Here is a 13,586-nt window from a genome sequence, read left to right on the forward strand (position 1 = left end):
TGCTTGTATATCAAGTTAAAATTTAATAAAATGTTTTGCTTTTCTTGCGAAACACTTGCAAACCAAGGTTTTACTGTATTGTGCTTTGGCGAGCACAAACGCCTGCATCAGGGGTCACTGTGTCTCAGGCTTCACAGAAAAACACCATGTCTTTGCAGAAAAACAAATCAAAACTGAACCAATACGGAATTTGCACGTCCAGGAGAAGCCTGAGATACAGTGATCCCTGAAGCAGGCGTTTCTGCTTGCCGAAACATAGTACTGGGTCGGGCCCTTATTACTCTAGGTCCTGGACTGAAATAAAGAAGGCTTGATTTTTCCCTGTTGGCTCTGGTGGATTGCTCATCGTCCGTTCCCTGTGCCTGTGGGTTCCCGTTCTGTTGTACTTTTTTGGTGGTACCTGTTCCTCGGAAGCCATATAATTGTGGATTCCAGGACTACAGCAGTGGCGTGTGGTCAGGGCCTTCAGGTGATTCGCCCCACCCTCTAAAGGCCCTGAGGACACTGCTCTGAATTTGATTGGTTGAGCAGGCAACAGGTAGATGCTGCTCAGCCAATCAAATTCAGATCAGTACTATCAGGGCCTTCAGGAGGGTTTGGAGAATCCCCAGTCTAACAGCCCTGCTTTTTTTTTTTCCTTATTTTTTATTCGATGCAATTTGACTGGTTGAGCAGGCTGCCTACTTAACAAATCAAACTGCATCAAGCAAAAAACGTAAACCAAAAAAGCAGGGCTGTAGAGCTGGGGATTCACCGCATGCATGGAATTAAGGTGGGGGAAATGCTTCATTTTCAGCAGGGGATTCATCTTTAATCTAAAAGACCAGCCCATATATAGTAGGACCAGATTCAATAAATGGTACCCTAAGTTGAGTGCAGGAATTTATTAAAAACAAAAAAAAGCATACGACATATGCTTACAATAACTGTATCCAAAGAACTGGTCCTTATATTCGTGCGGTCCGGACCGACATGATCTGTGTTTCGAAGAAACACTTCTTCCTCAGGGGTCCCAAATGTTGGTACAGGAAACCAGATTGGATAAAATAAACAGGAAATTTTTGCGTCTGTTCATTTGTGATTTTATTTATTTTATCCAATCTGGTCTCCTGATACTCCACGTACCAACATTTGGGACCCCTGAGGAAGAAGTGTTTCTTCGAAACAAGGACCGTGTCGGGTCCAGTCCGCACGAATATTAGGACCTGTTCTTTGGACACAATTATTGTAGCTTTTGTATGTATATGTCATATGCTTGTTTTTGTTTTTAATAAATTCCTACACCTGTACGTTTCCCTGCAGTTTTGTCTTGGTTTTTTGCTTTGCATCTTCACTGCAGTTTTTGTTGGCTTTTCTGTTTTGCTTTTACCCCAAGTTGTGTCATAATGATCTGCACTAAGCTCTGCATGTACAATCCCAATTTATTTTGGGATCAGTGGGTTATTTCTTGTAGGTGCCTTAGATTACGCGCCTATCTGAAAGTGGTAGGTGTCTTTACTTCAGGCGCCATTTATAGAATCTGGGCCCTTACTCTTAACTTTATCTGTTTACATTTCCGTCTGCCAAACGCTGGTACCCGACTGATGGCAGTTTGGTACGTAGATCTAGTTATTCTCTAACATCAAGCCTAAATTCTGGAGATGTTCCTGACCCACCCATGTCCTTCCTATGGCTCCCTTTGGGGCTATGAAATTTCGATACGTATAGAATAGGGCATAGGGCAGATCCGCATGTAACTCCTAATTACTGCCAATTAAGGCCTGGATTCTCTAAACGGCGCTGATGTCAGCAGCCTCCTAATAAGCCGCCGCCGATCGCATGTCAGTCACGCCACGGCGCCGTTTAGGCAACGGCGCCTCCAGGAAAGACAGGCGCTGGAAACGTGGGCCAGGGGGTTTCCGAGGCCTACATTACCAGCACCTATCTTTGCTGTGAATCGCGCCTATGTAGGCGCTTTATGACCCCTGACAAAGTGGCGTTAGGCGTCAGTAGACACCTCTGGAGGCACGATTATGGCGCCTTTTGTTTAGGGGCCGGTAGGCACCTTAGACTTAAGTTAATTGCCATTCCAAATGCGTTTCCAAAGTAACTTAGGCACCATTTACTGAATTTCCCTCTAACCCCCCCCTTTTACAAAGGTGCGCTAAGATGTTTAGCATGCGCTATTAGGCGCGGTTAGCGCACGCGTTGATTTAGCGCGCACTAAATCCACGCTAAAACGCTAAGTGTTTGTTAACTCCATTTGATTATTAGAGCCTGACTAATTTGTTTATACGTAGATCTGGGATCCATGCCCTTATCTGAGCAACCAATACAGAATTTGAGGGTTTAACTCTATGCCTTTCAGTGCAGATCATAATGACACCCAACTTGGGGTAAAAGCAAAACAGAAAAGCCAACAAAAACTGCAGTGAAGATGCAAAGCAAAAAACCAAGACAAAACTGCAGGGAAATGTACAGGGTGCAGGAATTTATTAAAAACAACAACAAAAAGAAAACATATGACATATACATACAAAAGCTACAATAATTGTGTCCAAAGAACTGGTCCTAATATTCGTGCGGACTGGACCCGACACGGTCCTTGTTTCGAAGAAACACTTCTTCCTCAGGGGTCCCAAATGTTGGTACGTGGAGTATCAGGAAACCAGATTGGATAAAATAAATAAAATCACAAATGAACAGACGCAAAAATTTCCTGTTTATTTTATCCAATCTATTTCCTGTACCAACATTTGGGTTCCCTGAGGAAGAAGTGTTTCTTCGATAGAATTTGATTGGCTGAGCAGCATCTACCTGTTGCCTGCTCAACCAATCAAATTCAGAGCAGTGTCCTCAGGGCCTTTAGAGGGTATCATTATCTTAGCTTTGAATCCAACCCCAAATATCTGCTTGTTGCGTTGCAAATGAGCCGAGATTCTTTACTTCTAGGAGAAAGAAGGTTCATATTGGCCGACTGGGGTTTCTGATCTATTTTTGCAACGTAGACCACTCCTTTGCCTCACAGACACAAAACGAGAAGAGCCCTCTAGTACGTCTGGCCGTCTTTTATCAGTCGGCGTTAGCGAACAAATCCTTCCCAAGTGTGCGTTTCATCATTTCGTCTGGGAGCGCTCAAGTTCTGGACTAGACTGAGAAAACCCAAGCTTTCTGCATCCATTTTCCAGCATGAAAGCGCCTCGACTGTAATTACCAAAGGCCCGGGCAGGAGAAACATTCTGTCCATCTAATCTGTAAAGCTCCCGCATCGGGAAGAATCAATGCAACAAGATCCCAGTCATCTGGTAACACATGAAAGCCCAGACTGATGCTTCGGAAGATAGCAGAGGCATCTTCCTGTTTCCCCAGTCTTATGGAAAATGGATGGAAATGCTTCCTCTTACCTGCGGGTGCGACAATGTCATCAAAGCATTGTGTCAGCAAAGGGATCGCATTTCTCAGCAGCTTGGGTAATGACATGGACACAGAAGAAGCATTTCTATAGAACGTGCAGGGAAATTACGCCGGGACAAGGGGAATGCTTATCACACATTTAATGCAATTCCAAGTGAATGTCCTTTCATCTGTGACCATGTTACAAGCTCCCTGTTTTTATTCTCTATCACACTATGTAATTTTTTCGCCCTTGATACTTATAGCTTTGCCCAACCATTTTCCCATTCCCTAAATTTATCAGCAGAAATTTCTGAAGACGCATCCAGCTTTCGAAACAAGAGCTTGGGTTTAAATTAGGATATCAATAAAGCTGCAAGCTTAGGGCTATGCAATGAACGTTATTAAAGCAATCAGACCATGAAGTGCTACAAATCCAATAATTTTAACCAAAGTATTCTATTTACCCGATTCTTTTAGAATTTCCTTCAGATCCCTTTTCTCACTGCTTTCCTCAGACAGTAACCCCCTAAATCTATAAGCTTGACTGACGCACTTTGGCCCGGATTCTCTAAAGGGCGCCACTGTCATCGGCCGACTCAAAAGGGGCTGCCGCTCACGTGCCAATCACAGGACCGCGCCTTTTAAGAGAATCGCGCCTCCGGCAAAGGCAGGCACCAGAAATGTAGGCCAGGCTGTTCAAGGCCTACGTTTCTGGCACCTACCTTTCATGGGTATTGGACTTCTGTAGGTGCTCTTTGGCAGTGGTTCCCAACCCTGTCCTGGAGGACCACCAGGCCAATTGGGTTTTCAGGCTAGCCCTAATGAATATGCATGGCGCAGAGTTGCATGCATGCCACTTCCATTATATGCAAATCTCTCTCATGCATATTCATTAGGGCTAGCCTGAAAACCCGATTGGCCTGGAGGTCCATCTAATGCCACTTCCAGCATTAGGGGAGAAGGGGAAAGGGAAATCTACTGCCATTATACTGAAAATGCTTTCTGTCTTTATCTGTTTTTAAGTCCATTCTTCTAATTTGTATTTTATCTGTATCCCTTGTATTAGCTCACCTTTTTGTGAACCGCCTAGAACTTTTTTGATATGGCGGTATATAAGAATAAAATTATTATTATTCTTTGAGATTCTGTATGGAATGTTGCTACTCTTTGGGATTCTAGAATCTTCTTACTCTCTGGGATTCTGGAATCTTGCTATTCTTTGAGATTCTGTATGGAATGTTGCTACTCTTTGGGATTCTAGAATCTTCTTACTCTCTGGGATTCTGGAATCTTGCTATTCTTTTAGATTTTGTATGGAATGTTGCTACTCTTTGGAATTCTAGAATCTTGTTACTCTCTGGGATTCCGGAATCTTGATAGGCTGGTATCTTAATGCATTCTGCTTCATTTTTTCAATCAAGTTCCTTATATTCAACTTGATGTATTTGATCTCTTCTATGTATTACTTCTTTCCCTGCCATTATATTGTAAATGCTTTCTGTCTTTATCTGTTTTTAAGTCCATTATTCTAATTTGTATTTTATCTGTATCCCATGTATTAGCTCACCTTGTTGTGAACCGCCTAGAACTTTTTCAGTATGGCGGTATATAAGAATAAAAATTATTATTATTATTTTGTAGTTGTATAACCACACTTAAAGCCGTTTTATATATAGGTACTTCAAAGCATTTCCCCTATCTGTTGTGGTGGGCTCACAATCTGTCTAATGTACCTGGAGTAGTAGAGGATTAAATGACTTGCCCAGGGTCACAAGGAGCAGTGTGGGGTTTGAACCCACAACCTGAAGGGGAGCAGGAACTCAAGCAACTCTTTGCCACATTAAACTCAGTAGTCTCAAACTCCAACCCTTTGCAGGGCCACATTTTGGATTTGCAGGTACTTGGAGGGCCTCAGAAAAAAAATAATTAATGTCTTATTAAAGAAATGACAATTTTGCATAGTTTATAAATCTTTCCTTTTGGCTAAGTCTTAATAAACATATTGTAATTTATAGCTAAAGAGACATATGATCAAGAAATTGTTTTATTCTACTTTTGTGATTATGATAAACACACCGAGGGCCTCAAAATAGTACCTGGTGGGCCGCATGTGGTTCCCGGGCCGCAAGTTTGAGACCACCGATTAAAACTATCTCGGTATCCTACTGATCTTACTTTCAATCACGCTGATCTATTTTGTCTTACTTGGAAAAAAAAAAAAATCTTTATCTGGTCACCAAATGAAAGGACATTTTGTCTTGTTCCCACACAGAAAATGTATGTCAGAAGCAAAATCCCAGAACAAAGGAGTTCATGCTACGCCGAGTCAAACATATTCAATTAAGCAAGCTCCTCTTTTGATCCTAAATTCTTTTAACTGTTTGCTTTTCTCCCTACCAATGGTGCAGTGCTCGCCGTTCCAGCCGGGGCTGCATTCACACTTCCCGTCTCGGCATGTCCCGTGCTCACTGCAGCGTGAGTGACACGCCCGCTGATCACAAGCGGAGCCCATCCAGCCTTCATCGCAGCGGCAGGTGCCTCCGAGGCAGGTCCCATGGCCGCCGCAGTCCGCAGCACAGATCTCTGTGGGAGATGGGGGTGGGGGGGGGGGGTGGGAATGAACGGGGGAGCCAGGGGAAAAGGAGGGAAGAACGGGGAAGGGGGGAGAAAAAAAATTCCAAATGTTATTGTTAAAGGAAACATAGCCACACTTCACTAGCTCGCCTTAAGCGGAATGAAAGGCATTCCTAAAGTTCATACTGCTAATCCTTTCTGACAATAAGAATCAAATAAGTAGATTACAAAAAAAAAAAAAAAAGGCGAGGGAGATAGATATACAAAGGCAAAGGACTGTGAAGTCTGCCTCAACTGATCCAAAGATATGCTTTTCAATTCAATCACATTACTTCTAAAGCTTTTGTAAGCAGTCAAATTCGAAGAGGGGAGAGTAAGGGGGGGGGGGGGGTGGAAAGGTTACAAAAGTTACATTTAATTAGAGACTCACTAAGTGTGAAATAACGAATATGAAAAATGAAGTGCAGCACGGTCTGGATTTTTGCTCCTTTGCCCTGGCCTCACCCTACGGTTTGCATTCGCGCCTTGCTTTTCTGCAGAGAGATCTAATCTTATCAAACCAGACCCTTTATTCTGCTTAACCATTCGGCTCAAGGCAGCGTACAACAAACTGTGATTCGGTTACAAAATTACTTTTTTTTTTTTTGGGGGGGGGGTCACAGATCGCAAGGGAGACAATCAGGATGGCTGCAGCCGCTTATGGTAGATAAAAGGGTCCATTATATTCTACGCAATGCGCCTACACAAATTCGCTATTACACCAGCTCTAAATTTCAAATATCTATTATTTTTATAATGCTATTTATGTAGTATATTTAGCTCCGTCTTAGGTGATTGGTTAGTCCATTATATTCTACGGGCGTGTTCAAGTTTTTCAAGTTTAATAATTGTTTTGATTAATCGCTTAATCATATTTCTAAGCGATGAACAAATTAAAATTACAATTTATGGGAAACAAAACATTACAAAACAATCATTCAGGATTAAAAATTTAACTTTACAAACTTATATACACAAGGAAAGGGGGGAGATGAAATACAAAATCAATATAGAAAAGTAGAACAAAAAGGGAAAAAATACAAAATGAGTAACAGAAAGACAATATAATATAATACAGTAAAAATAATCTGAGCTGCGGAGAGTTTAGTTAATTATCAAAAGCATCTTTAAAGAGAAATGTTTTTAAATTACTTTTGAATTTCTCAAGATTCTGCTCTTCCCTTAAATGAATTGGAAGGGCGTTCCACGTCTGAGGTGCGGTAACAGAGAAAATGAATTGCCGTCTTGTATTGATAACCTTAAGAGATGGAATAGTTAGTAAGTTCTGTTCGTTGGATCTCAGAGTTCTATTTGGAGAATATGGAATTAATAGTTTATAAATAAATGTTGGGGTTTTATTAACCCTTTCAGGACCATAAGGATCGAAGGCCAATTTTTGTGGTTTTGACGACATTTTTATGGTAAAAAGGGCTTGCAGATGCCAAAAAATTGATTTTTTTTGTGAAATATCATTATTTTTTTTAAAAAAAATCACACTTCTGGCTTATGGACAGTGTGGCAAGTGAATCTTCTCGTCAATCTGGCAACGACGCTAATGAATGAATGTCGGAACCAGTTTGTTTACATAAAGGCAGTATCATATGGAATCCGTACATATCAAATTTAGAACTGTAGACTATCCCAATCAAAATTTATAGGATTTTAAAGTTATGGGACAAATAGGTCCCTTGGTCCTGAAAGGGTTAAGGAGAGATTTGAAAGTGAGTATGCGTGGTTTGTATGTTATCTGGTGAGTAACTGGAAGCCAGTGCGCATCTTTTAAAAGGGGTGTTACATGATCAAACTTCCTAGTTTTAGTTATAAGTTTAATGGAAGCATTTTGAATGATCTGTAAACGTTTTATTTCATTTAAAGAAGTTCCTTTAAAAAGAGCATTACAATAATCAATTTTGGCGATCACCAAAGAGTGAATAAGAATATTAAGTGATTTAGAACATAAAAATTTGTTAGCATTTCGCGTGCGTTAAATCGGCTAGAGCACCTTACTAAAACAGGGGGGGACAGTGAGAAGAGATGATTTTTGACGACTGTTCTGAAGGAAAGATAACATTTGGTGTCTCTGATTTTTGTTTGTCAGCTAGTTCCAGTGGGCCACCCCGGGTGCCATGTAAGTAAGGGTGCCATGTAAGTAAGGGAGCCATGTTGGTAAGGCCTCCTCCTCTCTGCCCACCCTCCCCGCCTCTTCCCACTCCTCCCCTCGCCCACCCCTTTCCCTCCCCCACACACCTCTAGTCGCTCACTGGCGCGAAAACTTCAACGTGCTCCTCGCGACCGCGTCTGTCTCTCCCTCTGACGTCACGTCCGGGTGCCGCGCACAGGTAGTGATATCAGAGGGAGAGCCGACGGGGTCCCGAGGAGCTCACTGACGTTCTTTGTTGCTCGCGGAAGTGAGCAACTAGAGGTGCAGTGCCATTTTTAATATCTATATTCTTTTCACGTAGATACTGCTTTGTTTCCAGCAGTGCGTTTGCTCCTGATGAAGGAGCTGTGTCCTCCGAAACGCAGCATTTGCTGAGCAATTTTCTGCACGGCACGCTTGAACTGGGCTGATCTAAAGCTAGGTATATTTTATTATCGACTGTTTTGGATATCGAGCACATAATATAAGTACAGTAAATCCTTGGATTGCAAGTAACTTGGTTTGCAAGTGTTTTGCAAGACAAGCAAAACATTTGATTAAATTTTAACTTGATATACAAGTAATGTCTTGCAATACAAGTACATAAAGTATACACGTGTCACATCATCACAAACTGAGCCGATGGTTCTTCTCTCTCTGACGCTGCGGGAGTGTAGTGACTGTTTTAAACAGCTAAAGTCTTGCAATACGAGTACATACAGTATACACGCGTCACATCATCACAACTGAGCCGATGGTTCTTCTCTCTCTGACGCTCCGGGAGTGGAGTGACTGTTCTAAACGAGCAAAGTCTTGCAATACGAGTACATACAGTATACACATATCACAACTGAGCCGATGGTTCTTCTCTCTCTGACGCTGCGGGAGTGTATTGACTGTTCTAAATGAGCAAAGTCTTGCCAGACGAGTACATACATTATACACGCGTCACATCATCACAACTGAGCCGATGGTTCTTCTCTCTCTGACACTGCGAGAGTGTGGTGACTGTTCTAAACGAGCGAGGTCTTGCAATACGAGTACATACAGTATACACGCGTCACATCATCACAACTGAGCCGATGGTTCTTCTCTCTCTGACGCTCCGGGAGTGGAGTAACTGTTCTAAACTAGCAAAGTCTTGCAATACGAGTACATACAGTATACACATATCACAACTGAGCCGATGGTTCTTCTCTCGCTGATGCTGCAAGAGTGTAGTGAGTGTTCTAAACTAAACTAAACTAAACCTTAAGTTTATATACCGCATCATCCCCACGGAAGTAGAACTCGGCACGGTTTACAAGAACTTAAAATGAGAAAGGGTAGGAAAAGGTTTACATAAGTTTGTAAATCGAGTGGAGAAGTAAGGGAAAAGAAATTACATGTTAGAGAAGAGCCAGGTTTTTAGTTGCTTGCGGAATAAATGGATGGAGCTCAGGTTCCGCAGCGGGATAGTAAGGTTATTCCAGAGACCTGTGATTTTGAAAAGAAGTGATTTTCCTAATTTACCTGCATGGAGAATACCATGAAGGGAGGGGATAGATAGTTTTAGTTTATGGGCGGTCCTGGTGGAGTGAGGGCACGAGGAGTTAAAAGAAAGTGGGATTAGGGAAGGAAGGATGCCATGAATAATCTTAAAAGCCAGGCAAGAGCATTTGAATTGGACTCTGGAGATCACTGGGAGCCAGTGAAGATTGGCCAGGAGTGGGGAGACGTGGTCAGATTTACGTTTTGCAAAAATCAGCTTGGATGCCGAGTTCTGAATAAGCTGGAGTCTATGGAGGCTTTTTTTTGTTAAGCAAAGGTAAATTGCATTACAATAGTCAAGTTTGGAGAGGATGATGGATTGGACAAGGATGGCGAAATGTTTTTGGCGGAAGAAGGGTCTAGCTTTCCTTAGAAAGTGGAGGCTGAAAAAGCATGATTTTGTCAAGGAGTTGAGGTGGTCTTTGAGAGAGAGAGAGGAATCGATAATGATGCCGAGGACCTTGCTTGAGAACTCAAGGTGTAAGGCAGAGCCTGAGGGCAGTGTGAAGAGGGTGGGCAGGTGTTCTAACTTTGGGCCGAGCCAGAGTAATTTTGTTTTTGATTCATTTAGTTTCATCTGTACCGAGAGGGACCAGGAGTGGAGTCTCCTTATGCAGGATGTTATGTTATCGTGGAGGTTGGTGAGGTTCTGGTCTATTTCTAGAAGGACAAGGATATCGTCGGCGTATGTGTATATTGTTTCAAAGGGGGAAAGCTGGAAGAGCTTCAATGAGGACACAGAGATATTAAAAAGGATAGGGGAAAGGGGTGATCCCTGAGGGACTCCGCAAGAAGGAGACCAAGGGGTGGATATGGTGCCATTAGAATTGACAGTGTAGGAGCGAGAGCGGAGGAAGTTTGAGAACCAGTTAAGAACGGTGGAATTAATTCCTATCTCGGAAAGTTGATAAAGTAGTATGTCGTGGTGGACGACATCGAAAGCAGCGGAAAGGTCAAATTGTAACAGAACAGCGAATTTGTTTCGAGAATGTAATTGCTGCACCTTTGATATTAGGGAGACAAGGAGGGACTCGGTGCTGAAGCTGGGTCTAAAGCCATGCTGATAGGGTAAGATAATGGAGAATCTCTCTAGGTAAGAGGATAGCTGGGTAGCGACAATGGACTCAAGCAGTTTGGTTAGGAGGGGGATGTTTGCTATGGGGCGGTAGTTCGATGGTGAGGAGGGGTCGAGATCAACTTTTTTCAAAAGAGGGGATAAGGCAATGTGTCCCATTTCTGTAGAGAACAAGCCAGATAGTAGGGCAGTGTTTACAAGATTGGTGAGGGAGGAGATGGCCTGCGCAGGAATGTTATCGTAAAGGTAGGATGGGAAAGGATCTAGGATGCATTTGCATGATTTCAGTTTGAGACAGAGTTTAGAGATCTGGGATTCGGAGGCTAATTCGAAGGCAGTCCAGGATCTATCAGCAGGGATAGGGTTGGAGTCATTGGGAGGTAGAGAATTGTAGGAGGTAGTGGGGGGAAAGAGCTTCTTATGGTAGTTATCTTATCGTTAAAAAATTTGGCTAGGTCGTTAGCAGATGGTAAAGAGTGGGGGGAGGCGGAGTCATTTTTTGAGGTTAAACTACGCCAGATGTTGAACAGTGTACTAGTTTGGTTTTTTGATCTGGTGATTTTGTCACCATAGAAATTTTTTCTTGCTTTTGACAATACCGTGGTGTAGAACTTGATATTGGCTCTCCAGGTTTGTCTGTCGGAAGGGGATTTTGATTTTTTTCCATTTACGCTCCAGTGCTCGACATTTCTGCTTCAATTCTCTATGATATGGAAGATACCAGGGAGCTTTGCGGGAGTGGGAGATAGGTTTAGTACAGAGGGGAGCAAGAGTGCGGTAAGTGGATTCAGAAAGGGTTACCCAGTTGTGCCAGTTGGTGTCGGGGTCGGTGTGGTCAGGAGAAGGAGGTAGTTGGTTGAGAAATTGGGACCAGAACTGTTCACTCGTGATTTTTTTGCAATAGGTGATATAGTTTGTGACTCGGGGAGGAGTGCCTAGATGGGACATGAAAATGGGAAGGCAGACAGAGCCAAGAAGGTGATCAGACCAGGGGACATGTTCCCAACGCGCTTCTTCAACAGAAGTTTTGTGTTCCGTCAGATCGAGGAAACTGATGATATCTAGAGTATGCCCCTTATCATGGGTAGGGGTGGGCGGAGGGGCAGTGAAACCGAGGGAGGTGAGGAAGTCATTGAAATCGGTTGTATCCTTGTTGGTGATATCGTCTAGGTGGAGGTTAATATTGCCAATGATCAATAGTCTTTGGAATTTTAGGAAGGCCCTTGTTATGGTCTCTAGGACTTGTTCCAGGGGGTGGGTGGGCGGTAAAGAAGCAGGATACCTAATGGGTGGGGATGGAGTTCGTCGTTTACTGAGGCTAGTAAGAATTCTAGTGATGTATGGCTGCCCTTTTCAAGGAGCTGGACATTGAAGAATGATTTGATAAGTAGGGCCAGGCCTCCTCCCCTACGGTTGGTTCTGGGTGAGAAGAGACCATGGTAGCCAGGGGGGCAGAGTTCGTTTTGTGTGAAAGAGTCATCTCTGTCGATCCATGTTTCTGTGATGCACAGGAACCCGGGGTCAAAATCTCCGAGTAGGTCTTTTAGTATTTGGGTTTTGTTTCGGGCTGATCTGGCGTTACAGTAGAGAATTGGGACTGGGGTGAGAGAGTCCGAGGTATGGTTGGGTAGGTTGGCAGGAGAAACAGGTTTTAAGGAGGAGTGATTAACTCCACGGTGTTTTGTGAAAGGATGGGATCTGGTTCGTACTAGTATGGGAATTTTAAGGCCGGGGCAGGCGCTGTTGGGGGTGTGTGGAGTCGGGGAGGTGGGGGGGGAGGGGTATTAGGCAGTGAGAAGAGCTGGAGAGTGAGAATAGTAGGAGAAGGAGGAGCCAGAAAGGTGGCTTCATGTTGGGAAATGAGGAGAAACCCACTTGGGTTTGCCGGGCAGGTGGGGGAGAGTTTGGTCGGGTGAGGAGTGAGGGAAATAGGAGAGGGTTACAGGCTGAAGATTACTACAATGATTTTGCAAGGCTACAGAGATATTTCTAGGCTACACAATGCTACAATGAGTTTGCTAGTGTTCTAAACGAGCAAAGTCTTGCAATACGAGTACATACAGTATACACGCGTCACATCATCACAACTGAGCCGATGGCTCTTCTCTCTCTGACACTGCGAGAGTGTGGTGACTGTTCTAAACGAGCGAGGTCTTGCAATACGAGTACATACGGTATACACGCGTCACATCATCACAACTGAGCCGATGGTTCTTCTCTCGCTGACGCTGCAGGAGTGTAGTGACTGTTCTAAATGAGCGAGGTCTTGCAATACAAGTACGTATAGTATTTTGTATTAAAGTTTTTGGGTTGTGGAACAAATCGTCTGAGTTTTCATTATTTCCTATGGGGAAATTCGCTTTGATATACGAGTGCTTTGGATTACAAGCATACTTCTGGAACGAATTACTGTACATTCAAATATTATCGCTTGAATTGATCTGGATAATGAAAAGAAAAAGTTTTTTGAACTGGGTATGTTTACTGGATGTTGAGTAGAGACGGAGAAATACACTTTTGAATTTATCACGCAATCACATTTGATTTTTTACACATTCAGTACCGTTAGGTCCAGGGATTTTTCACAGCAAGTAACCCGCTTGGGTAAAAGAAACCCAACAACTCTTTTGAAACAGGGGTTCCTGTATAGAGCTGTGGAAACGGAGGATCCTCGGTACTTGCACTCAATTTATTATTTAATTTTTTTGGACTAGAGGTGCTCTATGTGAGAAAGCATTTCTCTTCTCTTTTTGCATTTGAAAGATGGTAATAACCGTCGTCATGTAGTCATTTTACGGTAAGTCGAAGCTGGTGGAATTGACAGCCTAGCTTCCATGACGACCTTAGATTTCT

At 43.1% G+C, this 13,586-nt stretch overlaps 1 protein-coding gene across 4 annotated transcripts in view; it reads right to left on the minus strand.

Moving 5' to 3' along the window:
• Positions 1 to 13,586, minus strand: part of TENM4 (teneurin transmembrane protein 4) — a 1,150,563-nt gene that overhangs the window by 198,392 nt on the left and 938,585 nt on the right. For all 4 annotated transcript variants that reach the window (XM_033948175.1, XM_033948174.1, XM_033948172.1 and 1 more), the window contains one exon: positions 5,773 to 5,958. In XM_033948175.1, coding sequence (XP_033804066.1) covers positions 5,773 to 5,958 — 186 coding nt within the window. The remainder of the gene's footprint in view (positions 1 to 5,772; positions 5,959 to 13,586) is intronic.

The sequence above is a fragment of the Geotrypetes seraphini genome, chromosome 6 (assembly GCF_902459505.1).
Source record: "Geotrypetes seraphini chromosome 6, aGeoSer1.1, whole genome shotgun sequence".
NCBI classification, from domain to species: Eukaryota; Metazoa; Chordata; class Amphibia; order Gymnophiona; family Dermophiidae; genus Geotrypetes; species Geotrypetes seraphini.